Here is a 27,825-nt window from a genome sequence, read left to right as displayed (position 1 = left end):
GCTGTGGTCAACAAGAACTGGTATGCATCATCAGCAAAGGTTCAGCACATGTTCAAACATGTGATGTGATCAACAGCTATGGAAGACAAGAAGCATAGAAGAATGGCATAACTTGGAATTAATTCTAAACACAAAAAAAACCCACAAACCTGTAACAATTATTGTAGCAAAACTATTTAGGATCATAATTTAACAATATTTCTTGTAAATACAGTGAATGACAAGATTAACAGCACTGTATTAGTTCAATTTCGCTGACAAAGACTTGTTCTTTTATAGGTCCTTTCCTAAATCAAAACCAAAGAAATCTAAGCTTTTGAAATGTGTTCATTTGAAGCTTCTCAAAGAGTTTCCATGTCTGTAAATGAATTTTATTCTATTTCTCTTCAAAGCCATTTTCATGAATTAAAAACAAACACTTAAGGGATCTTAATTAGACATTTTATTGCAACTTTTATAAGACATATATGTATTCAGACAAACTGGACCCAGTGTAACAGACAGTTCATTTCTTCATATTTCTAATATATTCAAAATTCCTATAAATTCAGGTATTTTCACAATGGAGTTTTATAAAAGTGTATCTGCTGGAAACCACTGTGTACTTTGCCAAAACATCTTATACTGCAAGAGATCTACCCTGGCTTTCTACCACTGTTTTTAACAGACTACTTCATGGTAGAAAACTTCCTATCTGGAACTATTTTGCATTTGATTAAACCTCTGTAGACTTCAAGTAACTTTTCCTGGACAACTCTGTCTCTTACATACGTGTAGGATTTCTGGCCTGCCTAAATTATTCTGGTGACAGCAACGTAAGAGCCTCTTCAAATTCAATGTAAATTGTGGGTTTATTATATAAAGTGGCAAGATATAGTGAAGGTGGCGTTTCAAAGTAATTTATTTCATCCATTTTTGGTCTAAGTGAGCCCTTGCATTGAAGTCAGCTGTGTCACTAATTAAGACATTCAGTAGCAGTGCATATACAGGTAACAGTCTTCAGTTTTTCCACTGATTGTGCAGTATTACATCCACAAACTTGACAGACACTTTTATTATGCATGTTACAACAAAGAATTAACAGGCTATATTACACAGAACTAACAGGTTATTAAAACCCTGTATTAAGGGGGTATCAGTCATAGAATTTTAGCATAACAAAACATTTATTCCACAGTGGGGTTTTGAATATGAAAATGCTAGTTTCTCTTACAATATTTTCTGCAGAAAGACACACAATCAAGGTCCTGATAAACATTCTTGCCTATAAATTATATCATTAAAAGAGTTTTAATACAATAGGCAACAATTATTTTCAATGTCCCATAAAACTTGTACCAAAAAATATACATTTTCCATAAAATCAAAAAATAAAATATCTGAAACTGTTCTGTGTAAGTCTAGAGAAAGAGGAGGAATCCAGTCTTAAAATTCTGCTCTCACATAAACAATTTGAGACCAGTGCAACATATTTGTACAGCTGATAGAAGAATTTGTCTCAGTCCGATTAAAATGCAATGTGATGAAAAGTATGCAAACTCTTATTTCAGGAGTTTAACTTTGTCCTTTAAAACTTTAAACTTGGGATTGTTATTCACTTTCTTATTAAATATGACTAGAATATCCTCTTCTGATTTGTGATGTTCACCAGCTATGGCATAATACTGAGCTATAACCTGCAAAAGACAGAGGAATGGTTCCGAGTTAGTAAAGATGATTCCACTTTCAGCAATAATACATTCATGTTACTCTACTGAAATCATGATGTTATTATTCCTTTGCAGAATTAATGCTGAATTTCTCCTGTAGTCCAGTAAGCAATAAGGAACATGCCCCTCAGTTGATACTCTGCCAATTGTTAAATAATGTCAAACTTTTTTTGCTTATACGGGGCAGGACTTTATGAACTTAAAACATTATGGAAAGAAATTCGCAAGACCAAAAAAGCCATGTTCCACAGTACCTTTTTTCTTAGTTTCTTAACTGAAATTTCATTGCCTGGAGCTTGTTTCAGGACAGCTTTGATGGTTCCCTTCCAGTTGAATTTACCTACAAAATGAGTAGGTGTACAACATCATTAATAAAATTAGGTATTTACAAGTCTTCTCTATATGAACCAGCCTTCAATCACCTAATTTTGGAACGAGTTCATCTACCACAGCAGCTGGTATCTTACTGACCCTACAGCAGCAGGGTACCTAAGCATAAAGTCATGTGGGCGGTTTCTGAAGATTCTAATAGGACAGACATGAAGAACCAATACACTACTTCAAAGGCTGGGGTCAGGGCTATTATTACTTTTGTGCTTAGATATTAAACAGCAATTTTTCCGTAACACAGGGATGGTTGGAAAGATCCCATCTCTCTGCCCTTAGGGCACAGGTAGTCAATCCCACATGGTACCCACTTGAGAGCTCATGTTTACAAATAAACGATCTGTATGTTCAAGTACAGACAATTCCCCAACAGTAACAGTCTGTTGGAGGACAGGCATAAGTAGGCTTGTCCAAGTATCAACTAAGGTCCAGCATGGCTAAAGTCCAATTTATGATTCACTGAGCAAAAATGGGTGATGTAAGAGCTACAAAGAGCTACAAGACAACTGTTACCCTTTTTCATGTTGGCTAATGTGCTTTTGCAGAATACCTTTGTAACTATCTAAACTCCCCCTTTAAGAATATGTTACCTCTTCCCCCACTCTCTTCATTGCCATTGTTGTCTTCTGTTTCTGCGTCTTCTGAAATGCTTTCAGTTTTCATTCTCTTCGTTGTGATAGGAGGTTTCTCTAGAGACAGAATCGGATAAACATACACAAAAATGTACAGAAGTAGAAACAAAGTTCTGATGTGACTTAAAGTTTCTGTTCTTGCAACATGAGTTTATATTTGCTAAGGGGTTCAGACTTTATAAAGGACTGTGCAACCACAGTGTTAAAAAATAATCTGATGTATGTAACTTACTATTTAAAAAATTCTACTTAGATAAATTACTGAGCTTTAGGGCATACAGAAAAAGCATCTTGAAAACAAGCAAGAATATAAAGTGCAGGATGGATACCTTCTGCATGTTTATGTTTGCGTTTCTTTACATTTGTTTCCTTTTCTACTTCACTCTGATGGCCATTTCCATTTATTTCAAATTCATTCTCCAAGCTCTCCTTTTCTTTTTTGGACTTTTTACTCTTTTTTACTTCTGCCTGATTTTCTAATTTCAAGTCCTTTTTCTCCTTCTTTTTGTTCTTTTGTCTCTCTTCTTTTCGTTCTCTCTTATTCTTTTTCCTCTCAGTTTTATCATCTGTAATTCCATTTTCTTCTGCTATTGCTTGTTCCCCAGTTTCTGCAGAATACACCTCTTCCTTCTGCTGTGGTTTGCCTATTTCTTTTTCACTTGAAATCTTCTGTTGAAAGACAGATTATTACAATTTTTACATGCCTTTTTGACATTGCAACTTTACTACATAAAGAACATTTTCTCTATTAATGGATAACACTAATCATCTGGAGTCAATTAAATTGCTTGCAAGCGGTAACACCAGTTACCTGAGAAACAGCACTAAATGGGGTGGCTGATTTTTCTTTTCACCCTAAATGCTAATTACCTTAGCATCACAGAAGAAATATTAACTTACAACATATATAATTTCTGTTTGAAATAATTTTCTGTGTATTTGGGATTTTTTAATTCAGACAAAAACATGGTCTATTACAGCAGTATACAGAACCTATTCCCAAATACATGGCCCTTGAGTAATAATCTTAGCTTTGCCATCCAGTTTCCTGACTTGGGTTTTGGCTGGGAACTATTTACTGCAAGATGTCAACAAAGGCACTGCTGGTTGTTTTAATTGTACTTTTCTCACCTTAACATATTTGGTTTCTTTTAATGTTCCTGGTCTTATACTAATTTTCTTGTAGAATTAATATGTCCAAGTTTTTAATCACAACCTATTTAGTACACACAACTACTTCAGCAACAGTATGTTCCACAAATTAGCAAGGGAATTAGTCTAGGAATATAACATTATAACATAATCCATCGTAACAATGGGAAACAGTATTTATGCTAACATATACAAAAGGAGGCTGAAAGGTTTTCCTTCCAGCATTTTTGACTGCATTCAAAAGTTGTAAGTTGTACCTCTAACTTACGTTTCTGGTTGCTTCAGAGAAAATATCCCACACCTGGTCTTGCAAGGTGATGTCAGTAATTCTCAAACTGTTCTTCATCCAATTCTGTGCCAGAAAGAAAAACAACAATAACCAAAAACATGCATCTCTGATACATTTACTTTATGAATCTCTTAAATCTCATAATGCCTGTGTACTGTTACAAGGATATACCAATATAAGAGCCTCTCAATTGCCTCACTAACAGTAATCCAGAAGAGCTAAATATGTAGAAAAGATAATCTTCAAGCTTTTGAATATAGCTGGTTGTGTTAATGTCCTGCCAAACCTTCTGACTGACTCTTTCCATGAGGTAAAACATTAGGATCTGATCTTACTTATTTGTGTACTGGACAGATAGCCATGCTCCTAAATGGATAGCTTAGTTTATTACAGAGAAGTAAAACTTAAGCAAATATCTCAATGCAAACATCTGAAAGTTTTTAGGGCTATTGCAGGAATTCCTGCTGAAAATAAAAACAAAGCAGTAAATTTCTACAATGAACTGCAAAAACTTTTAATCTTCTGCTGCAGATCTTACCAAAAAGCAAGAGGCTTCTTGACAGTATCACTTTCCCTACTTAGAATACTGATTTTGTAGAAAAGCATTCTAACCTTCAGCTTGCTAGCAGCAATTTCACTGCAGCTCTACTAAGTTCTATCCGAGTGCTTTGGAAAAAATCATGATCTCTCTCAGCCTCACAATCTGAGGCACAGAACAGAGAGGAAAATAAATAAATAAGTCAATAAATAAATAAATAAGGCCAGCTTGTCAGTAATTCTTTACTGATACCACATGAAACATTTGGAACTTGCTTTGGCTGTGATGCAAAGTTTAGTGCAGCATGCAATGTGGGGGATTCTGTTAGAATCTGAGCCACAGGAAAACTCTCAGTATCTTGCCTCTACCAGGAAAAAAAATAAAAGCATAGAAATAAGAATCCTTTATGAGCATGTCTAAGAACTTGAACACTTATTAAAAATTGCAAATATATAAAAAAGGAAATTGCAAATATATATAAAAAAAGGAAAGGTATCAAAAAAAGGAACAAGCCTATGTATGGAGATTAAGCTTGAATGCTAAGTCTCTGGCTTGCTACCGAATTAAAGTGACAGAGATTCTTTTTGAGCAAGGAGACATATTTTACAAACACTACGATATTTGAAACTCCACTATTACACCACCTATTTACTAATGCCCAAAAAAGCAATTTCTCCCACCTTTATTAAAAGAGAGTGGCTCTCACTACAACAAATCTCTATTAAAACATACCTGAAACTTTACTTTTTTTCTTGGAATGTTATCAAAGCTACGCATTTGCTCCAGAATGTTCCGCACTTTGGGGCTTATGTTTGGCTTCTTTATTACTTCATGAATTTTCTGAATGAAGAAAAACAGAACTAAATCAGCAAAGAAGCACAAAGATCAAGTGATACATGCAAGGTACGTGTCCTGGTTTCAGCTCTATCAGTTAATTTTCTTCCTAGTAGCTGGTGCAGTGCTGTGTTTTCGTTTTAGTCTGAGAATAATGCTGATAACAACAGCTGAAACACGGGTGTGTTAAGTAATGCCTACCCTGATCAAGAACTTTTCAGTCTCTCATGCTCTGCCAGTGAGGAGGGGCACAAGAAGCTAGGAGGGAGTAGAGACAGGACACCTGACCCAAACTAGCCAAAGGGGTATTCTATACCACAGCACATCTCAGCACAGGAGAACAGAGGAGGTCAGGCCAGGACCTTGTGGCATTTACTTGAACAGCACTGCTGCCCTGCTTCCCATTATTTAAAGATACTGGACACTGGAAAGCCTGCCTGTACTTCTGAAAATCTGTTTTCTAAACGGCTTTGTGGATGTCTTAAGACTACGAGGAAAGGGCACGCTGTAATTATCCCTCACCTTTCTATGTAGAAGAGACTTACTGTTGAGGAAAGCTAACAATTTTCATAAGCAGCAGCATTCACATCACACTGCCTCTGAACAGTGTACTTAAAGAATGTTCCATCTCAACAATGGCACTGATCTGTTGACATCAATGGTATTATTCATATGCCTTATCAAACTAGTAAGACATAGATTCAAAATAAACAAAAGGTGCATTTCTTACCAGGATAAGCAACAGACCTACTAAGAAACTGCCAAAGCAAGCTGTGGATACTAGGAAAACAGATCCTCAGTTTGATCAAATATAGCCTCTGCTGCATCTTTAACAATTATAAACAACAGCCATTTATCATATCTATATATAGTACAAATCTTACCTGAATCCACTCTTGTTGTTTAGCATCTCCTTTGTTAGTTTTGGCTTCAAAATCTTTTCCACCATATTTCTGGTCTTCACTTACGCACTTCACATGCTCTTTATAATCGTCACCCCTGAACAAAGGAGATTTTTAACTGTAATTCACTGGAGTCCTTTGAACCACACAAGACTTACAAACCCAACAAATGGAAGTAAAATATAGCACCTATCATTGAAATCCTAATACTATCAATGCTTATATGAGTAAAGTATATGCTTGTAAGACTGCTGACATTTCTGCCATGCTACAGCCTTCAGTAAAAATTTCTGACTTGCAAAACCAGAGGACTCTTCAGTATAGTGCTGCTTTTCTTAATGACTCTCTAACTTAGGCACATTTGTATATGTAACATATACATGGCTATTAATATATTTATCTGTGTTTTACTACTCATATTGACACCATTTAACAATAGAAAAGCAGGTGAAAATGTTTGCAAAAACCTAATTCCTAAATATAGATATACTAATGTGGTATTGTAGCTCTGACCAATGTGTAAATATCGCCCAAAGCAATGAATAACATAGAACTTCATCTTTGTCAGTAAAGTACTGAAAAACATAATAATTATTTGAGGACATTATTTTCTTACGCAAATTCATATATTTATATTTAGAAAGCAGACAGTGGCACTGCTTTCTTCTGAGTTCTGAGAAGTGACAACCCAATTCAGAATTTTCAGTGTTATTGCCAATCTCACTCTCTCTGCAATAACTGAATAGTAGCAGTTGTGGGTGATCACAAGCTGAAACCATAAAATACTGCACCTCTGTTTACTGCGGGGTTTAGTTGTCCTGGTGGTTCAAACTTGGGTGACTAAGCTTGAAGTTATGCAATTTATAAATAAATTTATAAATAATTTTCAAATACAAATACACATTATTCAGAAATTGCCTGATTTTAATATGTCGTAGGAAAGTCTTATATTGGTGACAAGCACTGCTGAGTGAGCATACGATACTCTACCTACCAGAAATCCTTGCCACAATCCATGCAAGAAAGGCACTGACAGTTCCTGCAGATGTTCACATGTTTTTCAACCTGTGCTTTCTTCACAGACTCTCCACACGCATTGCATGTGAAAACCACCATGCTGGCGAGTGGTCAGCAGCTTCTATGAACTGGGTACAATCTGTTTCCTCCCACACAAGCAGAGCCCTAGAAATACGAGGAGGAGATCTTAGGTTTACAGCTTGAAAGATGCACTCGAACGACTGAAAATGAATGCAGCTGTTCATCCTCCCGCAGAAAACCTAAGCAGTTTGATTTATGCATGCTCAGAAGCAGCTAATTTCGCCTGGTACCTGTGCACAAGGGAAACCAGTAACCCTGAAACCAGTACTCCCCTATTCCACCTACCCCATGCCGGTGCGTTTCTCAAGTTCACGGTTCCCCTCCGCTTCCCGGTGCCACCACCCCGTCCTTCCGTCCCGCTCCCTGCAGCCCACCCGTCTCCACCGGGTGCGGGCGAGCGGCACCGGTACGCGGAAGCCGCCTGATGGGGGCCCAGCCATATGGGGCGGGAGGGACAGAAGGAAGGCCCTCGGCAGCCCTGCCCTGCCCTGCCCTGCCCTCACCTCACCTCGCTCCTGCTCCCCGCACACATTGCCCTCCGCTCCGCACCGCGCCTCAACCCCCACCTACCAACAGTCCCCGCAACGGCACGTGAAGTCACCGCCCTGCGCCTGCGCGGCCCTCACCCCGCAGCGGAAGCGGAAGCGGAGAGCGGCAGCGGAAGCGGCGGGAGGTGTGGCTGAAGCTGCCGCCGGGCGGTTGAGCGGGGATGGAGCTGGGAGACGGCGGAAGCCGGTAAGTGCGGGGCTGAGCAGGGCCGGTTCCTTCCCCTCCGCGCCTCTGCCAGGCCGGGCCGCGTTACCCCCGCCGCGGTGGGTAGCGCTCTGCCCGCCCTCAGCCCTGTCCTCCTCGGAACCCGTTACCCATCCCGCCTGCGGTGTCCTTTGCTTGGCCGCGGTGCCGGCTTGTCGCCTGATCCTGGGCAGAGCTCGCTCTTCCCTCGGTGCTCGATCTTGTCCTCTGAAGCAGACGCTCCCGCTGTGCCCTGCTCCGTGCCGGGCCTTGAGTCAGGCACGGCAGCTTCAGCGTAAATAGCGGGTATGCTGCTGGGGCTCCGCTTGCTCGGAAGCGGCTCACGGCGGCCACCTTCTCAGGTGGGAGAGTCTGAATTCAGGGGTGCTGCAAGATGCTGTGAAAGCTGTTATCTGGGAAACAGACGTGCTCGCTTTATTTTAAAGCGTGGTAATGCTTTATATATAAAAATAAAGATATGACAAGAATAGTAAGAACTAGAGTGTAATAGCCCACTTTAATGCGGCAGGAGGAAGTGAATCACGGAATAACACAGTAAATGTGGAGCCCTTAGCACTCCTGAGAATTGGAAACGGGGGCAATCACTTTCTTGTCATGTTTAACCCAAGGTGCTTTTTCTGCTTCATTCATTAGTTAAAAGACTGTTATCAGTTCTAATTGTTCTAATAGTTGGAATGTGCCTTTCATATTTATAAGTGTGCAGGGGAAGAGTTTAATCCTTTTTAAAAAAAAGGATTGAATGGAAACGTGTTTTGTGGGAATGTTACTTGTCTTCCCTTCAGCCTGTTCGAAGAGGTGACTTTTAAAAGAGATATCGCATTGTATTAAAAATAACAAAAAGTTGCCATGCTAACTTGTCTAATGAATGAGATTCATGTGGGAAATGTGCTTCCCTACAACAACAAATTGGGAATAAATAATGCTACTACAGTGCTCTTCCTTTTAGTTTAGAGGTTGTAGATGCAGGTTTTCTTCTACAAATGCTATTGGTTTTGTAGGTATGATACGGTTTTGCCTTAGAATCTAATTCTTGTCCGAAGTTGTCTAAATTGAGGTTTTTTTATTGTTATAGAGTTCAGTTTATTGGCAGTCCCTTTAGCATGTTTTGGCAGAAGGTGTTTGTTGCAAGAAAATCTTAATTAAAATCAATATTTCCTACCTGTATGTCTGCATATCTACTGGTGAGCATACTTGTGGCTCATCTTTGATCAGAAAAATGCCATTAGAGCTCACAATGCAGGTGTAAACTGAAGTCTGTTTCCTTGGGAACCTAAACAAATTGTAAAAATGTTCTTGATTTTCTAAGTTAATTTTTGCAATTTAATATTTAAGATTCATCTTAGCATTTTATTTCATTGTAGGTAATTTAAGTGATTTTCTAGCATGGACACTGTTGCTAGCCATAGTTGTCATCTTCTCCAGCAGCTACATGAACAGCGCATTCAGGGTCTTCTCTGTGACTGCATGCTGGTGGTGAAAGGTGTCTGCTTCAAAGCACACAAAAATGTATTAGCTGCTTTCAGTCAATATTTCAGGTATGTGACAGAAAATGGTTCGTTTCAAAAAGTGAACTTAAATGCTGTTGGTTGAGTTTTTCTCTGAGAAGGGTATTTTTTTGTGGTAGTTGCAGACTAAGGAACTGTTGGAGTATAAGGGGAAAGATAAATTTTTTTTTGCCCATAGATACATCTGTATTAAATCTAATTAAAAGCTGTGGCCATCATAATTTATTTTCTAGGCATACGTAGCTAACTGCTGCACTGGTTTAGTTTGGCATTTTCCTGATCCTTACTTATGGTGCCTCATATAATGGACTCTGGTATTCGATATTTCAGTATGAAAAAAATAACTGTTTACAAGGAGCATAGTAGAGTACATGAACAGAGCCAGATAAGGAATGTAACTGAGGAAACAATTCACGTTCTCTGTTTATAGATAATGTGAATTGTTTCATCAAATTTGACTATACAGGTTGTTATTGAATTTCTGTTTAGAACAGATTCTCAGAGACAACATTTGTGTGTTAAAGGTGGGCTATGAAGCCATATCACTGATTTCTTTCACCTCTATATAGCCCTCATTGATCCTCCAAATTGTGGGGAATGCTGGATCTCCAAAGTTAGTGTTTTATGTTAGCTATTAGTAACCTGTTAGATCTGGCAGTTTTTAGACATTGTTTCTTGAAAAGTCTCTAAAGCTTGACTACCAGTTCTTACATAAGAAAATTATTTCTATGTTATGACCAGGGAAAAAAGGTTGTTTTTCCTTTTTCTCTTCTAGTGTTGTAATCCTGATGATGTGAAATTATGCTTAAAGACTGAATTTTGAAAGTAGTTAAAAAGAACTAAACCCACAATTATTATGAAAATTCAATAGGATATAAGTGACTAATTAATTTAAACTCTCTACCCAGATCTTGGTCCCAGTTCATTATAGCTCTGGTTTTAATTTAGCTAATGTGGGCTGGATTATGAAAGAATTTGAATGTGGGCATTGGCTTCAGAGTAGCCTCTGCATTTCTAATGTTTAAGCCTAGTTTAAGCCTCTGAGTTGAAGCCTCTTATTTTCTTAAGAGTCAGAGCTCATTGATACTATGCTCACCTTTAAATAAAACCTAATTTGAGAGTAATCATCAGGTTCAGGGCATTTCCTAGTGTAGGAAAATAACTACATAAGAGTGACCTGACCCCATATATTTATAGATATCATTATTTACTGTGAGAGTGTCAGGTTGGAGACTGAGGGTTTTAATGGAAGGGTGTGAAGTTCCTGAGGCAGAGTACAAACCTGCTTAATGTAGGACTGGTTATGCATGTGAAGAACTACGGCTCTTATCCCAAGAATAGTTTACATCAAACAGTGAAAGGTCTTGTGAATTCAGACACTAGATTCAATGGCAATTCTGTGGGTATTGGTTGGATGGCTGTTACAAGCTAATGTACCTGTACTCTTTTATTATTCTTTTACTTGGTTCTCATCCAGTACCAGTAAAAAAGTGTATTCTTTGCATGAGAGAGAACAGACTGAAAATAATGACATTCTCTTACTTACTATTCTCTCATCTTCTTGTGGAGAAAGAAGAATTTAACAAGATTTACTGGTAAAGTTCAATGGACAAGCTCAGTTACCAGAAGAGAATAATTAAGCTAAATTTGAGGTCTGTCTTCTGCTTTTTACTAGAAAGTTTTTCATGTCCCTTTTCATTTGCTGTGTTGGAAGGAGAAACACCATTCTGAGTCAACCAACTTTTGCAAATAGTCCATAAATACACCCCTGTACCTAGTACGTAAAGAACATTGAATAGGAAACCACTTGTATAGGGTCTGATTTTGAGACATTAAAAAATGGAAAATTAAAGTTACATAAAGGATCCCTTGCTTCGATAAATACTAGTGTACTTGTGTAGGACTAATATATTGAACAGTTTTGAGATGTTCATCTGCAAAAACACAACAGTGTAGATAAGACCATACAGAGTAAATTGTTGTTTCATGCCAGGCAATCTGAGGTATATGTGTGTTTTTTATAAAAAGTGTTTGTGAATTATTTGTGTTTGCGATTGAATATTTGCATTATTTTATCAGGACCCTTTTCCAGAATTCTTCAGGCCAGAAGAATGATGTCTTTCACTTGAACATTAAAAATGTAGGTGGCATAGGCCAGATTTTGGACTTCATGTACACCTCTCACCTGGACCTTAGCCAGGACAACGTACAAGCTATGTTGGATATTGCACAGTGTCTCCAAGTGCAGAATGTACTGAACATTTGCCACGCCTTTTTAAAATCATCTACAGCTTTAGAGCAGACAGCTAGCATGCCTTGTAATAGTGTATTTTCACTGCAGAATACTTTGACTGCAGATACTAGCTGTGCCAGTGACAGTTATGGAACAAACCTATTACATGAATGCTCATCTGACACACAAGCTAACAAAGTCTTGACTGACCACCGTTCACAAACATCACAGTCTGTTAATCTTCACGCACCCTCAGGTGACGGACAGAAACAACCACAAGACTCCTTAGATGGCAACTGCACAGAGCTTCCATTTAAACAACCAAATTACTATTATAAACTACGTGACTTTTACAGTAAACAGTTCTATAAGCAAAATGCTTCCTCTAATCATGAGAGAGGAGCAGAACAACCCTTTTCTTACAACCCATCTACAGAAATAAACACAGTAGAGAATAGTTCTTGTACTGTCAACCACTCTGAGTGTATTCTGGAGACCTCAGATCATTTACCATCAAACTTTCTGGCTCAGTCCTTGAATGAAGCTGTTCCAGAGCAAGCTGCAGAAAGCACACTTGTGCAGCCCACCAAACAGATGCAGTTGAAAAAGGCAATACACCTCAAAAAGTTAAATTTTCTAAGGTCTCAGAAATCTGCAGAGCAGCCGCCTGAGCCTAAAAGAGATGACAGTAGAGTAACAGGAGTAATTGAATCTGTAAATGAAAGTACCATGGACATGACGAGTATAAGAGTTACTGGTGAAAAAGAAGCTGAAGATTTAGTAAGTTCTGAGAATTTTGACCAAACTGTTGAAGCTGAAAGATCTCAAGGTCATTTGGAACAAGAAGGACAATCACAGACTCTTCAGTCACAAAGGCAATATACTTGTGAATTATGTGGGAAGTCTTTCAAACACCCAAGCAATTTGGAGCTCCATAAAAGGTCTCATACAGGTACAGTTATCAATAACTTGGTCTGCAGAGCAAATATTTCAGTTAAAGAGGTTGTCTTGCAGTATCTGTTGATTCAGAGATGCTGGTGAAGGGTTAACTTTCAAAATGGGAGTCTTTTAAAAAAATGATTAATCATATAGGAATAAAGTCTGAAAGAGCTCTCCTTCATACTTCTTTTTAGTGTTCTTTTTCAAAGTATGTTGTGTGATATTTCAACAAAAACTTTATTTTTGTCTTGCAATTAGAAGAGGCATTTCTAATCAGTTTGTCAGATGGCCCAGAAGTTTGAGTCACATAACAATGATAAGTGGATAGGAGATAATACAAGAAGTGTTCTAGATGACCTCTCTAATCATATATTTGCTGTAAGATACAAGTGATTAGGGCTTGATGGTCATTTCTTTTAGCCTGTAGAAATAAGCTCTGTAATAATTTTATACTTTTTTCCTAGTATGAATAACTTTCATTGTATTTACCCAGGACATAATGCTCTTACGGATAAGTAGGCTGCAGAGTGAATGGGAATTTTGAATTAATTTACTTTGTCTTAAAAATTCACAGGTAGTGTTATTTTTTAAACCTAGCATAGATTTATTTTTAAGGATCTTTTTATTTTAGTGAAAAGACTTAGTTTAACGTGGAAGTAACTAATTTGTCTGCTCTGTGCATTCTATTTCTACAACTTTAGATATGCGTTTTAGATGTTTAAGAATCACCTTAGCTTGTGACACTGTTGATTCCAAGTCCTTGAGATAGCTGATTAATTTGTTGAATGTTTTTTGCCTTTCTTTTTCCTTGTATTAAATATGCAAACACATCCCTCTGTCTTATCAAGTATCCCTTTGCATTGGTACTTTAAAAGTAAGTATGAGTCCCTCTTGGCAGACACTATTTTCTTTGATTAATCAATCCTTAGTATTAAGAATTTATTTTTCCATTTTATTAGGAGAAAAATCTCTCCAGAACCTGAAAATAGGAACATTTTGCATTAGTTCCCTGAAGTTTTCACTTGGTGCCTTTGACTGCTTCTGTATGTTCACATTGCTAATACTATTTTATTATTTTTAATTTGATCTGCTGTGAAAGAGTTGCATGTGTCTTACCTAGATCCTCTCTTTGCCTTGTATTTTTTTAATCTTTTATCAGATTTGAGCTGACATAAGGTATATTTTAATATCTTAAAAATGTCAGGAAAATAGGTGATCAGGTAGAAGATCGAGCATCTAGAGAAGTCCCACCTGAGGGAGAGGCTCTGAAGTCAGTAACAAGTAAGTTTGTGCTAGAGAATCTATGTGAAAGAGAGACCCCAACTGTGAGAAACCTGTTAGAATTTTCCCTTCCTTAGACATCTAAATCACTGGAAGAAATCTGTGTTTTGTGAGTTCTGCCCATTAAACTACTTGGGTTTTTAAGAGTGTGCTGCTTGAGTGATAGACTTTATTATTGTATGGTTTTGAATCTGTTAAACCATTTAAAACGTGAGGTTCAGAGTGTAGTTTACCTTTTTTAATGTATTTTAAGGGTCAGGGGAGCACTGGGTTATAGAAGAGACTATAGCCTAGACTATAGGCTATACAAGTGGTTTACAAATTACTTTTTTTTTTACTTTGACACAGCATGGCCAGCAAATGCTTACGAGAGTAGATAGTGGAAAAAGAGGAAAAGGGTTGCAGTAGCTGTGCAAGGTTATTTATGTGTGTTGCAATTAATTTCTTTATTCTTATTTGAGGTCTGTATGCTTACACATGCTTCCACTCTACTTAAGCTCTAGATGTTGTTTCACATTCGACAATGCTGCCAGATACGAACTAGCTTTATACATTGTGTAAAATAATGTGATCCTAGAGTTGTTGTGGTGGTCCTTCTCTACTAGTCTGAGTAAACACTGGATTCAGGAATTCCTTGCTGCTTTTCATATATTGTGTCCTTCCAATAGTGTTCAAAAAATTCCAGATTGAATGCTACTTAATGTGCCATTAATGATGTTCTAACAACTTCTCAGTGTTAAACTGACAAAGTTTAAGAGCGTAAGTTTAACGAATAATGAGCTCATAAAAAATGGATGGAAAGTTGATGCAGGAATATGACTAGATAGGCCTGTTTGCTTGCCTGTTATTTTGGGGTCATGTTAATTTTTTTTCAATATCCAACTAGTGCAAAGAGAGTATTTGGAAAATTGCAATGGATAGTAAGTAGGATGTTAATAAAGGAAGGATCTGTAGCTGAAGGTATATGGCACATCTGTATCATTAGTATTAAGTATACTGGTAATTAAGTAATGTAAGTGTATGCTAAAAGACATTTCCATTCATTTGCCCCTTCAGAAAGCATAGCAAATTGCTGGCTAATCAATTTGATTTTAAAACATTAATTTTCTAGGACTAAGCAAGAGTTAGCAAGTATTTAAGTATTACAGTGCTTACTGAAAGTCCTCCAAATCTGGCTTTGCCAGAGAGGTAAGGGAAGCAAGTTACTAGAATGAACCTTTCACAGTGGTAAGCCAGTTTTTAGCCTAGAAATGACAAGTCTTTCAGCACAAGTGCTGTGGTGGCCTGCTTGTGAAGAAAAAGCACATGTGAAATTCTCTGCATACTAGGAGCCACTAAAGAATTTACAGGCTATCATGGTTACATTGGTGAGTTTCTAAGTGAAGGACAGGCATATTGTGTTCAATACAAGTCATTGTATTGGGTTATCTAGCTGTCCTAATTGTATTGCTAGTGGATAGTTAAGGGAATCTCTAAACAGAGTTTATTGCGTTGACTTTAAGATTGATTTTGACTTGACTGTTATAGTTTGTCTTTTATTAGATTGACCTGTCTGAAAAAAGGAAGCAAGCATATGTCTTATACAGTCCTTACCTGTCAGAAACATACAGGGTTTTGTGGGGTTTCAGTTGGGTTTTTTTTTTTGCCTGTGTTGTTGGGTTTTTTTCCCTCTCTCTTTCTCTGTTTTGTTTGGATTTGGGTTTTGTTTGTTTGTTTGTTTGTTTGGTGGGTTTTTTAAAAAAAAGTTTCAGGAAATATCCTCTCAAAAAAAAAAAAAATCCAAACCCTAACCCTGTGGAAAGAACTTTTTTATTCTGAGCTTTACTTGAGCAAGTTGACAGCATTCCATGCCTTAGAGGGTTCTGCTCCTCACCATTGTGAACTTTTCAGGAACACTGCTTCTGCCTTCATACCTTTCTCCTCTGGAGTTGACACACTTGCTTTGATCCTGTGACTATGTACTTGATCTCTTCTTGTGGAGTTTCAGCAAGAAGGATGCAACAGAAGATAAAAAACACAAACAGTCCAAGGGTTCAAAAGTCAAGTCCCCTGTATGTTTGTTTAAGCATTGTCTTAATTGTAGTTCAGTTACTACTTTTCCCCAAATTTTCTCTATTGCTGTTGATCCAGCCATGGTCTTTGAGAAGATTAGTTGGTTTGTAATTTAATGCTGGTCATAGAATCATAGAATAATTTGGATTAGAATGGATCTCTGGAGGTCACTCTCTGCTCAAGGAAGGTCAAATTAGATTGGGTTGTTTTGCTCATGACCTTGTGTAGTGTAGTCAAATTTTGGATATCTCTAGGAACAGAGAGGTTCCACAACCACTGCAGCAACCAGTTCCAGTGTTGGACCACCCTCAGGGGTAAAAAGTTCTTTTCCTATACATAATTGCAGTTTTTCATCATCTAAGTTGTGTCTGTTGCCTCTTGTCTTATCACCATGTACCTTCAAGAACAACCTGGTTACGTGTGTCTTCCCATTGCATGTGGAGACCAGTAAGATTTCCTATTGGCCTTCTCATCTTAAGGCTCCAGATACAGTCTCACCAGTGATGGGGGGAGAAGAATTCAGCTCACTAGCTGCGCTGTTACAAATATGCCATAGGAAGCCACACTTTACCTGAAGGACGCTACACCACTAGGAGCAATTTAGTATTTTTTTTGCTATAATTCATTCTTGGAGTAGGCTACTTGATATGTCTGATGGTTTGGCATTTTATACAGGTGCAGAATTGAGGTTGCACACAGCCTACACACTAGTTTTGAGAAATTAGAGCTTCCCATTCCTTCCTTCCTTCTCTAGTTATTTCAGAGTGGGTTTCTGTTCCCATACTAGTCTTTGTGTCAACAGGAACTTGGGTGTGGGGTTTTTTTGTGTAGGTAATTTCTGCAGAAATTGCTACTTGTGTGTTTTGTCCTCCATTTCAAATTACCTTGATGCTTTTACACTTGTCAGAAGCCTTTCCAGTTGCCACAGATCTTGCTCCCTGTTGATTTCATTTATGTTTGTCAGTACCAGAATTTTTAGTGGTTTGCAAATTTAGAGCCGTAATGAAATCAAGCCTCAGTGCTCTTTATAGTTGAATTATTGGTTTCTTAGATTTTTTTCTTTAATTGAATAAAAGTTTTCTCAGAACTTGCTGTAAGATTTCCATTCTTCATCAAGTAGAAAAAGTAGATGCAGCCTCAGGTTGTCAGACTAACTGCATGATTGCTATCTGTGAAGCCATGTAACTGTGTATGTTTACTCTGTGTTTTAAAATCTGAGAGTTGCATTTAATCCTTGATCCTGAAATATGTTGAAAGAACATGACCTGTGTTTGGCAGCAGGGAAGGAAAATACCTGGATATTGCATGTATTGCTCCTAACACTTCCAAGGATGAAGAAAATTGATGTACAGACTACTTGCTGGAAGAGTTGGCTGCAAATGCCAGGAGGTGTTCTGTAAAATCAGGAAAACTATAATTTAAAGAGTAGACAGTTTTTTGATTCAGCACCAAGATAAAACACAGTGTAAGATCTCTTTCTTTTTCTTTCTGGGAATACCTGCACTCAAAATCACAAGGGTTTACACTAGTTTTGCTTCCCTGTACCTGTGGGCCATATTGTATCTATCATTTTAACATAGTTAGACTCATGGAAAATATCTTTAGAAGTCTCTGTTATTGAGTTCAATGGTATTTGAGGAGTTACTGTTTTAAAAATTCTAGAAGATGCGTAGAGATTTTTATCAACATGTGTAAAGACCTGGGAACCAAGAACTAACAGGGAAAAAACCTTACCTTTATGAAATACTGAAGAGGAAAAAAAGTGATTAAAAAAAGATACTTGTCTTAAACTGATAGCTGACAGACAGCTGAAGTATTGTGTAGTCATGTTCTGGATTGAGAATAGAGTTATTTTCAAAAGCTAAAGTGGGCAGTGCTAATTTTTTATTAAAGCTGCTCGTGCGGTTTTGGAGTGTCAAGGCTACTAGTATAAATTCAAAATTATAGAGCAAAATACTTGGGTTAATTATTAGATACTCTTATATAGGATGAGAATTTGAAGGCAAATATATACTTGCTGGGAGGAATGGCTACATGCTATCAGACATGTATGGTACACATTGAACAGAGGAAATGGAATCCTTCCAAATTAGTATTTCTGCATTCCTCTTTCTTTTTAAGAGTGAGCCTTTGTGTAGACAAGTGGGAAAACTGGTGCGCTTCCCATAGCTTTTGTTGTTGTTGCAGGACCTCGTCACCTATTCTGTTCTTCCAGGATGTTGGGTACCCCTTGCATTTGGGGGAAAAAGTAAAAAGAATACAAAACATTTTCATTCATATCAAAACTCCTCTACCTAGTTGTTTTGAAAGATAAATTCTGTTTCTGAGCAAATCTGCCTCACAAGCTTAATAGTAAATACTTTCCCTTGTACTTCTTCCCTTGAATTTCCCTTAATATACTGTACTTCCCCTTGAATTTCCCCTTAAATATATGGTAAGTGTTCCTTGGGGGATATTTTTGCTCTTACATTACATGTTGTAAAAGGAAGTCAATTTAGAACATTTCTATTCTATTGCAACTATTAGAAGTTCTATGTTCTGTTTCTTCTCCTTTTAGGTGAGAAACCTTTTGAATGTAACATTTGTGGGAAACACTTCTCACAGGTGGGAATATTTTATATTATGGTATTTACACTTGAAAATAAAATGCATCTGTGTGTTGATTCTCAAACACTTGGGTTTATGCTTATAGGTATTTTTTCTTCAAAAATGGACTTCACTTTAGGGATAAAATATTAAAGTGTCTTATTTGAAAATAACATGTTAAATGTTTTAGATTTTTTTTTGTTACATTTTGTACCTTTGATTCTGTCTGCTCTCAGTAGATGTTATGTATTTTACCTTCAAATGAATATTTAACTATAAAGAGACACAACTATTTTTAAAATGCAGAGAGCAGTCTTAGATTGTTCTTTTGCCTTATGCTTAGGGATACGTTTTTAATAACATTTTTGCAGTGTCTGAAAAAAATACAAGTTAGAATTTTGTATAATGTTGTATTCACAAGAGTTTCCTCTTCCTAAATGGTGTGAATTATTAAGCAGATTTTTTTTTTTTAGTCAAATTTATATCCATATAAATCCATATAATTTAGTTGCTTCTGTGAAGAACAGCAGCCTGTCTGAAGTGACAAAATTCAGCTAGGATTTACAAAAAAGTCTTGTGAAGTTCCCTACTTGCACACAGGGCCCAAACTTTATCTGTGTCTTAATTTGCCCTTCAGTGCTTACTTCTTGTTCTGGTTACAACAGCGATCTTGTATTTCTACAGATTTGGTGCCTAGTTGTCTTATGTTTCCAAGATGTCTATTTCTTTTCTGTTTTCTTGGCTGGGTATGTGTACCTAAGTACAGGCGACAATAGATGCATATTTTTATAATGAGATTAAATAATAATTACCATTGAATAACTTTGGTCTTTCTTGATGGTCCTGGTTTAAGAATTAGAATTATGTGGTCTTTGTCTGCCCACACACCAGTGTTTGCACTTCTCTTGCTCCAGTTTTGTAGTCCACCACTGGGACAACTTTGACCCATGATCTGGTGGAGTTGCATCCTCCACTCTGTTACTGAATATGAACGTAACATTGTGTCCAGTGAACAGTACTGTTTCACCATACTTATAAAGTCATTTTGAGCAAAACTGGATCTGCTTATTTGGCAAAGAAAGTGCGTTTTCATTCATTTTGATGGCTGACCTTCTAGTTATTAAAAGAAATAAGTGAGTATTTCTGAATTCCATTAAAAGTACTTCTGGTGAATGGAGTGGTGTTCTGTATCATTTCTGTGGGTAAAGGGAATAAAAAAAGCGTGGCATACTCATGCAATATGCATTGCTCCTCTTCAATTAAAAACAAACCCCAGTAAAACTGGAAATTTCTGCCTTTTAATTAAACACTCTTAAACAGTTTCCCTCCCCTTCCCATTACCTCACTTGCCCAAAGATATAGGTAGATAATACCAACGGACAGTACCTACGGCTCCAGAATATGACCTACAGCATTCAGCTTATGTGCTGCAGTTCTTTCTCTGGTCATAAAAAAGAACTTGAATGCTTCTAATGTACATGTGTTTGAATCATGCAAGTAAGATGCAAGGATATTTACTGTCTATTTTTTATTTAAAAGACCATCTCTGATCTTGTTCTTGATCTTCTCAGCTTGCAGGCAAAGAAATAGTAATACTTTTCTTATTTGAGCCTTCGTGTTCTGTGCTTTGAGACAGTGCAGTTGTGCCTGATGGTATGTCTGTTCCTGCTGAATGTAACTGATGTTCTGTGTGTTGGAATGTGAAACAGAAAATGAAAAAAGTAGGGAAAATTGACATAGGAACTCATAGCCTGGAACAAATAACCATAAATGTCTTTGACTTTTGGACAAAAAAGTTCCTTTTGTATTTCCAAGCTAGCATCTTCCATTACAGCTGCAGAGCCGTTGCTATGTGGTGCTTCTCTGGCTGGTGATCCAGGATATCATGGGCAACTACATGCATTAGTTCCTTCAGTTTAAAAGCATGCCAGTTACAAATGGACCAAGCCTAGCATTTCTCTCTAGTCTCCAAATCTGTGAGCAGTGGTATACTGCAAGTATTAGTAAAAGGATTTTTCCGAGCACTTGTTAATGTCCTCATCGTGAGGAAGTGACAGTATTGTAAGAAAGAAATGGATCTACTTGCTACTCTGTAAAATGTTTTTATTCTGGCTAAAAATCCCTGTTGAGAACTATTTCAGAATAATTGTTGCACTTCAAATTCACCCTGTCTTTATCCAGAATAACTTTCAAATGCCTGTGATATGGTTTGTTTTGTGACGTGGATAAAGGTAAAGGTTCTGTCTTTCTTATGTTTCTCTCAAATGCACCTCTGCGTAAAATCCCTTGTCTTTGCAAAGCACAAATTGTTCTGTGGTTAGTATTTTCCTTCCTCAGAAACAGGTGTCTGATGCCTCTCTTTAACTGAGGTTCAGTATTACGAAGTTTGGCCTGAGAGAGCAACGGTTCAGTCGTACCGTTGTCTGAAAAACATTACAGGGGTTAAAGAAAGCTCTCTCAGGGTTCAAACGGTGATCCCTTTAGTATTGTTCTCTGTGTCTGTGTCTGCAGTGCCCTAGTTCTGGTATATTATGAACTCTGATGACAGTAATTGTTGCAGGACTGGGAGAGGAAAGATACATAATAAAAATTAGTTCTTAGTAATCCCATTTTTTCATTTCAGTACTTCCTGTTCTGTTTTCTTTTGGTATGAGTAAATATTTGTAGGTTTGGAACCCTTGGCTTGGAGTATTTTGCGGATTGAAAAATGTTTACCCTGTTCTTTTCTTTTTAACCTCCCAGTAGGTGAATTCAGAGGCCCTAATAACATTTTATTTGTATGACAGGGAAAGTAAGACTAACATGAGCTACGTTAGTAGGAAGTTTTCACTGCAATCTATGTAGTGTAATTTTCATTTATAATTGGATCTGGTTTCAACTACAGGGCTTTTATTTTCCTTAGCATTTGATTCCAGGCTTTTCTTCTTATATTCTGTTCTTGTCAGTGTATAATTGCATACATAACCAATTTGATCTTGAAATGTATGGTAGTCTTTCTTTACTAGATAAGAATGCTTGAGTTCATACATGGTTTGTATCGTCACTGCCTTAGAATTAGAAATAAAAAGGCAGTCTCATAGTTTCCATCATCTTTTTGTCTGTATACAACACCAGGCTAGCTGAATTTAAATGTTTAAATTACTGTCCCTTCAGGCAGGTAATCTCCAGACACATTTGCGTCGACATTCTGGTGAAAAGCCATACATTTGTGAAATCTGTGGGAAAAGGTGAGTAGAACTGTGCATCTTAGTAAAGTTAACATGGTAAAACTAGGGGCCAAGAGCTGAAGTAGCACACTGTTCAATTTTGGTTTAAAGACTTTAACTTTAAATGAGAACTGATGGGATTAAAATACATAAATGTCTCCAAGTGTCTTGTTGCAAGTCTCAATAATAAGTAAACATGTCACCACATATATAGCCTGTGGTCTTTACTGAATTTCTTGTATATTGGTGTCTTTAGTTAAGGGAATATTGTGTGTATTTTGAATAGTGTGAGTGACAATCATGTGGGTTTGTACCTTTCTGTTATTTGGTCATAGAATTTTTGTTACATTTCATGGAAATTATGAAGTATGGAAAACTTGATAAATTTAAGCAAAGCATTAAATGTTTCTGTCTTTGGCTTACAGGGGATAGAAAATATACTAATGTAGGAGTAGCATTAAATGCAGAATAAATTAATAAAATTAATAGTGAAAAGGGTTATTTGGTTGGTTGTTTTTTTCCCTAGCATAAATTTAATTGGACATTACCAGATTAAAGTTTTTTTTCTTAAATGCATCCTTTTATCTGTGGATCTTAATCTTTGTTCATAACATCAGGCATTCATTATAGTTGTTTTCCACAAGATAATCGCTATAGGAGAATAAGGGTCTCACAAAGACTGTAATTGGGTTTCCATATTCTGTTACAGATTTGCTGCTTCTGGTGATGTCCAGCGTCATATTATTATTCATTCTGGAGAAAAGCCTCATCTGTGTGATATCTGTGGCAGAGGTATGTAAGAACCAAGGTTTCTGCCTCTGAGGATTTTTGTTTGAAATGTGAGGAGTCATTTTAATCTTCAGTTTCTGTTGTATTTTTGTAGGATTCAGTAACTTCAGTAATTTAAAGGAGCACAAAAAGACTCATACAGCAGATAAAGTGTTCACCTGTGATGAATGTGGGAAGTCATTCAACATGCAACGAAAATTAGTAAAGCACAGAATTAGGCATACTGGAGAGAGACCATACAGCTGTTCAGCATGTGGTAAGATTTAATGTGCATGGCTTGGTTGTGTCTGCTTTTTAAATAAGTAAAAGTTTCTATGTCAGCAGAATAGCAATTAACCAAAATGGTTTTAAATTGAAATACCATGTTGTGAAAGCTTGTCAGAAAATCTGTCTTGAATGCTTCATAGTCTTTCATTTGGTGTATTAAACTCCTTTAGCTGTTGTAAATAAATTCAAAAGTGAATTTCTGTTGAAGAATACAGAAAGGAAGTAAGAAGAATCAACACTGTACATGTACTTGCTGCTGCAAAAATGATTTGTTTTCAGTATAGTCCTTTCTGATGGAAATTCAAGTTTGGCATCACTGGTTTTTTGGTGCTGATTTTTTTTTTTTTTTTTTTCTTCTTTTTGCCCCCAGTTGATCTAACTGCATTCAACCATAGAGTTTGATAATAACCTTTTGCTTCAACATCTGGAATAAAATCAAAACTTGACCAATGCTTCGTACCAAAGAACGTCCATGTTCAAAACTTGCTAGATACATCATACTTCCAGGTGGTTTGAAAATGCCTCTTTGATCATTGATTCATCCTTGTATAACAGCTCTCAGAAGTTGTGTTGTCTGTGCTTACCTCATACCTTACTGAGCATCCTACTTGCTTTTCTGCCCTTAAGCTGTTTTGGTATAATTTCATTTATGTTCTGAGGAATCTGCTTTGGCAGAGGGTAGCTCCTTCAGATAATGTCCAGTTGCAATATGTTTTATTTGTAATGTCTTGAGGCACAACAAAAGCTAATATTACGGGAAGGTCTTGCAGAAGGAGGAAATAGAGACATGCAGGGTATAAAAGTATAAACAAACAGTTGTGTTGCTGCCATTAAAATAGGCCTTTTTTGATCTTGTTTTACAGTGCTCTTTGATTATTTTTTCATTTCAGCCAGGTCATCTTGCACTGAGAAGGCAAAAATTGTACAAAAAGGATCTGATCAAGCATTAAGAATTTTGCATTCACATTATGCAGAAAACCCACATGCATCATTCCAGTAATTTGTAATCTCACTGTTACTGTTTAATGGCTTTTCTGAAGAGAAATCTTGGGAGTAGAATAAAAAGTATGATTCTGAAAATTGAGATTGCCATTTTACCGAGCTTTCAGATAATGCAAGTTCATTTTAGTTGGTACCTGTTCACACAAAATAAAATAACCTTTAGCCTAGGTAAAATGAGCTAAAACCACAAATAGGAATCATCTTATTTCCACTGTCCTAAAGAATGTGAGGTAGCAATTCTGGAAATTAATGCTCTCTGGTTCTGCTTGTTCTACACTTTGCCTTGCTTCAGCCTCAGTTTTCTCTGCAGTGTGGTAATAGAATATATTTAGAAGCTTATCAAGGATACTGGTTTTCCAGACAGACAAATTAAATTGCTTATTTTTATTTTTTCCTCCACGAAGATTGATACAAACTGAGGGCACTCACAGCTTTTAGATACTAATGGATTTTCCCATCTCTGGAGACTAAAACTAAAGCACTGGTAAACACAAGTTAGAAAATCAGATCAAGAAGAAACAGGTTATTGTAAAAATAGACAGAACTTGTTTGAACCAGCTGTAGATAAACAAAGTGCCGTGACTGGGACATGCCATCAAGTGATATCTTCACTAATTAAAACATGCTTATGCACTGGTGCTAAGAACAAAATCTTAATCTGTCACTTTTGTCTTGTAGGGAAATGTTTTGCAGGCTCAGGTGACCTGCGTAGGCACGTGAGGACTCACACAGGAGAAAAACCCTATACCTGTGAAACCTGTAATAAGTGCTTCACCCGTTCTGCTGTTCTGCGGCGGCACAAGCAAATGCATTGTAAAGCCACTGATGAGGGTTCAAACGCACTAGATGAATTTACTCAAGGAATTGAAACATCTGACCTTGACAAGTCTCAGAGTTCTGACTCTTTTGGCCAAGAAATGTCTGTTACCTTGTTACCAGTGTCTGTTAAATTCCCCATTCGTCCAGCTGAATTTGATAGTTCTGTGGATTCTTACTGTAAGCTGCGATCAATGATTCAACACCATGACTCCGCAAACCAGCAGAAACTGAATGTGGATTCTGCTAAACTCCCAAAGGCTCAGCCCCAGCAAACTCCGCCACCACCATATAGTTACACAGGTGTAGATATATCTTCTGCAGAAGAACCCTTACAGTCTGATAATATTCCAATGATTCGTTCCTCTATGGTTAGCTTGGACAGTCATTGTAGTGACCCACTAGGCAGTCGAACACTGTCTGCTGTGTACAAGAATAATGAAGGACCATTCTTTTCTAGCATGACCCTCTGGGGTTTAGCTATGAAGACTTTGCAGAATGAAAGTGAACTGGAACAATGAGGGCTCAGGTGACTGCATCAAAATTTCTTAGAGGCATTTCATGCTAAAATGATTGCAATCGCACTGCAGCAGTGAGAGGCCAGAGCTAGTTTTTAAGCCAGCTGGCTTGGATACTGGTAGAAATCATACACATGCCCAAAACCCAGCGTTGGCTGCCTTGACGCTGCTTCTCAGCGCAGCTTGGGGAACTTTTGTTCTGTCACTGCACTGTGTAGCGCATGTGTTGCTATGATTTACTAAAATTAGCTCTTTGATTAAATTTACCATTTGACTTGGTATTTTTCACCTGATAATGGAGGAAAGGATAGCCCAATGCCTGATTTCATGATACGGGTGCAATTGCAAGCATGGTCATCAGAGTTGTGTAAGGGTGTATATATGAAAAGAAGAAAGTACTTAACACATCCCTAGTGAACCTGAGTTTCGGTAGTAGCTTTCTGACCGGTAGGATCATTGGTTTACATGACTTGAGTATTGTGATATTAAATGTAAATGTTAAATCCCTGGCAATATTTGTGATAGTGCAAAGTAACTGTATATCTAGAAAACTTTATTTTTTTACAATAAAAGCTTTTTTTTAGTATTTTATAAACTATTTTGCACAGCAGATTATTTGTACAAGGATCATCTGACCAAGATCAGGAAATGCGAATAAAGGGAAGTTGTTTTACATTGTATATTAACTGCTCTCTGTGTTTCATCTTTTTATGGAAGATTTTCAGTAACATAATTCCATCCATTCCAGGTATCTTTACAGTGCTAATGGGGATACCACTGCAAGAAGAGTTGCACTATAAGTTCAGTCAATACACCAGTATATTTCATTTCAATGAACTGGTGTAAAGCAATGGCTAATTAATGGAATGAATAGACTGCTACACGATAAGAAAGGCCTACAGGCCTTTTTCTGCTTCAGTGCTTTGAATGGTTGCATTTCATTTTAGTATAGATCTGTTGCTGCTTTTCAAACTGCTTGCCACAGTCACTTGGGTTTTACTGGCATAACTTTTTTTCCATCCATCCACAAGTTTTAATGTGTTGTCAAGCCTTATGCTAAATCATTCCTTACATACTGTAGTTTCTGACACGAAAATATCCTTGTACTAACCTTTTTTTCTGAACTTCATTCACAGACTGGAAAGTCTGAAGTACATACTGCTTACTTCCAGTAAGGAGAATGTAGGCTGAGAAGTAGATTTCAGTGTTTTACATCAGCTAACAAGATCTGGTATCACCACTGGTTAATAACACTGCAGTTCCTCTGCTGAAAAATCACGTTTCTGTAAATCTAATAGCTGTAACTGTCTGTTAATTAACATGTGATGTCACATTGTCCTGGTATTAGAAAATATATTGGCACTTCTATCTACAGCGCAAACATTCAAATCTATTATGGTTGTCTGGCTGTTGGTAGAACAGACCATGGGTGACCTACAGTCCACTGCTTGCATTCTGTGGAATTTCAGAGCCTGGAAAACACAGTGTTTTCATATTTGTAGAGTGCTCATCACTTCTTTTCCCCTGCCTGGAATTCAAGACTAGCTGTTCAGTTTCTTACTGTGTTAACACCATGCATTGCAATTCTGGCTTCCCTCCCTTCCTTTATTTGGCCCCTTACCTCCCTGTTTCTAATTGCTTTCACCCTGAGTTGAAATGAGAAAAACAGTATGGTTGGCCAGACCATAGCACCCCTTAAAACAAAAGGGGCAGAACATTACACTGCGTACCTAAGTCTTGAAAGATACAGATTTCTCAGTCATCATTTAATGTTATGAGAAACTTTTTCATTACATTAACAGACCAGTTAAAAGAAAACCCCAGATGCACTGGAGAGCAAATGGGGAATTTTTTTCCATTTTTCTTTTCTTGTAGTGCACATATATTGGGAAACTCAAACATCTGCATTTTTCCAGCCAGTGAAGTCAAAGAAGCTTTTGCAGTGCTTAATTTTACAAACAGCATGTAAGACAGCAGAACACAGCCCTATTTAGGCTTAAGCAGGGAACACTTTGTATATTTGAATCCCTAGGTCTTCCCTCATTCATTTGGTGAACGCTGCAGACCTTTGTGGAAATCATCCACATGATATTCAGCAAGCCATGTATTATGGTTCCGGCCCTGACCGTGTGTGCTCATGCTCTCCTCTGCTCCGCTTTCCTTGTACTAGTGCCTAAGGCAGAATGTGAGTATCTGCCAGTCACTAGCTCTGCAGCTTTCCTCTTGTCAGAAACTAGTTTTACATTTACTTATCCCAATAGAAAAGAGAAATTTGATGCTGTTCCCACAAGGATTCTGTTGCTTGGAGAGGACAAATCTGCAGTTTGTGAAACTCCT

General features: G+C 37.4%; 2 protein-coding genes across 4 annotated transcripts; one reads left to right on the top strand and one right to left on the bottom strand.

The window, feature by feature from the left end:
- Window positions 1-883: 883 nt before the first annotated feature.
- LYAR (Ly1 antibody reactive) lies at window positions 884-7,633 on the bottom strand. The gene is made up of 8 exons (XM_061469136.1): window positions 7,438-7,633; window positions 6,426-6,540; window positions 5,440-5,547; window positions 4,149-4,232; window positions 3,058-3,394; window positions 2,687-2,785; window positions 1,964-2,049; window positions 884-1,676 (listed from the first exon to the last, which is right to left on the bottom strand). The coding sequence occupies exons 1-8, from the start codon at window positions 7,557-7,559 to the stop codon at window positions 1,542-1,544; spliced, it is 1,086 nt and encodes a 361-aa protein (XP_061325120.1). The 5' UTR covers window positions 7,560-7,633; the 3' UTR covers window positions 884-1,541.
- A 516-nt stretch (window positions 7,634-8,149) lies between these two features.
- ZBTB49 (zinc finger and BTB domain containing 49) lies at window positions 8,150-26,174 on the top strand. Of its 3 annotated transcripts, none has more exons than XM_061469116.1 (8): window positions 8,150-8,276; window positions 9,656-9,829; window positions 11,879-12,984; window positions 18,862-18,908; window positions 22,044-22,117; window positions 22,806-22,888; window positions 22,980-23,141; window positions 24,833-26,174. In XM_061469116.1, exons 2-8 carry the CDS (start codon window positions 9,678-9,680, stop codon window positions 25,489-25,491), a joined length of 2,283 nt encoding a protein of 760 aa, XP_061325100.1. In that variant the 5' UTR covers window positions 8,150-8,276; window positions 9,656-9,677; the 3' UTR covers window positions 25,492-26,174. The 3 variants fall into 3 exon arrangements, with proteins under 3 accessions (XP_061325100.1, XP_061325107.1, XP_061325095.1); XM_061469123.1 differs by lacking the exon at window positions 8,150-8,276 and adding an exon at window positions 8,358-8,763; XM_061469111.1 differs by lacking the exon at window positions 8,150-8,276 and having other exon boundaries at window positions 8,358-9,829.
- The last annotated feature ends 1,651 nt before the right edge of the window (window positions 26,175-27,825 follow it).

Source organism: Pezoporus flaviventris, unplaced genomic scaffold (assembly GCF_033815535.1).
Source record: "Pezoporus flaviventris isolate CSIRO_AGI_PZ_B2104156 unplaced genomic scaffold, CSIRO_AGI_Pfla_v1 ptg000002l, whole genome shotgun sequence".
NCBI classification, from domain to species: Eukaryota; Metazoa; Chordata; class Aves; order Psittaciformes; family Psittacidae; genus Pezoporus; species Pezoporus flaviventris.
This window is presented reverse-complemented; position numbering and strand designations above follow the sequence as displayed.

Excerpts from the sequence above, each read along its gene's own strand:
- LYAR (XM_061469136.1), bottom strand. The coding sequence starts at position 7,559 with ATGGTGGTTTTCACATGCAATGCGTGTGGAGAGTCTGTGAAGAAAGCA. Across the intron at positions 5,548-6,425 it reads AACAACAAGAGTGGATTCAG|AAAATTCATGAAGTAATAAA; the intron begins GTAAGATTTGTA and ends TTCTTCATTCAG. Across the intron at positions 3,395-4,148 it reads TCTCTGAAGCAACCAGAAAC|ATTTCAAGTGAAAAAGAAAT; the intron begins GTAAGTTAGAGG and ends TTTCAACAGAAG.
- ZBTB49 (XM_061469116.1), top strand. The coding sequence starts at position 9,678 with ATGGACACTGTTGCTAGCCATAGTTGTCATCTTCTCCAGCAGCTACAT. Across the intron at positions 22,118-22,805 it reads TGTGAAATCTGTGGGAAAAG|ATTTGCTGCTTCTGGTGATG; the intron begins GTGAGTAGAACT and ends ATTCTGTTACAG. Across the intron at positions 23,142-24,832 it reads ATACAGCTGTTCAGCATGTG|GGAAATGTTTTGCAGGCTCA; the intron begins GTAAGATTTAAT and ends TTTGTCTTGTAG.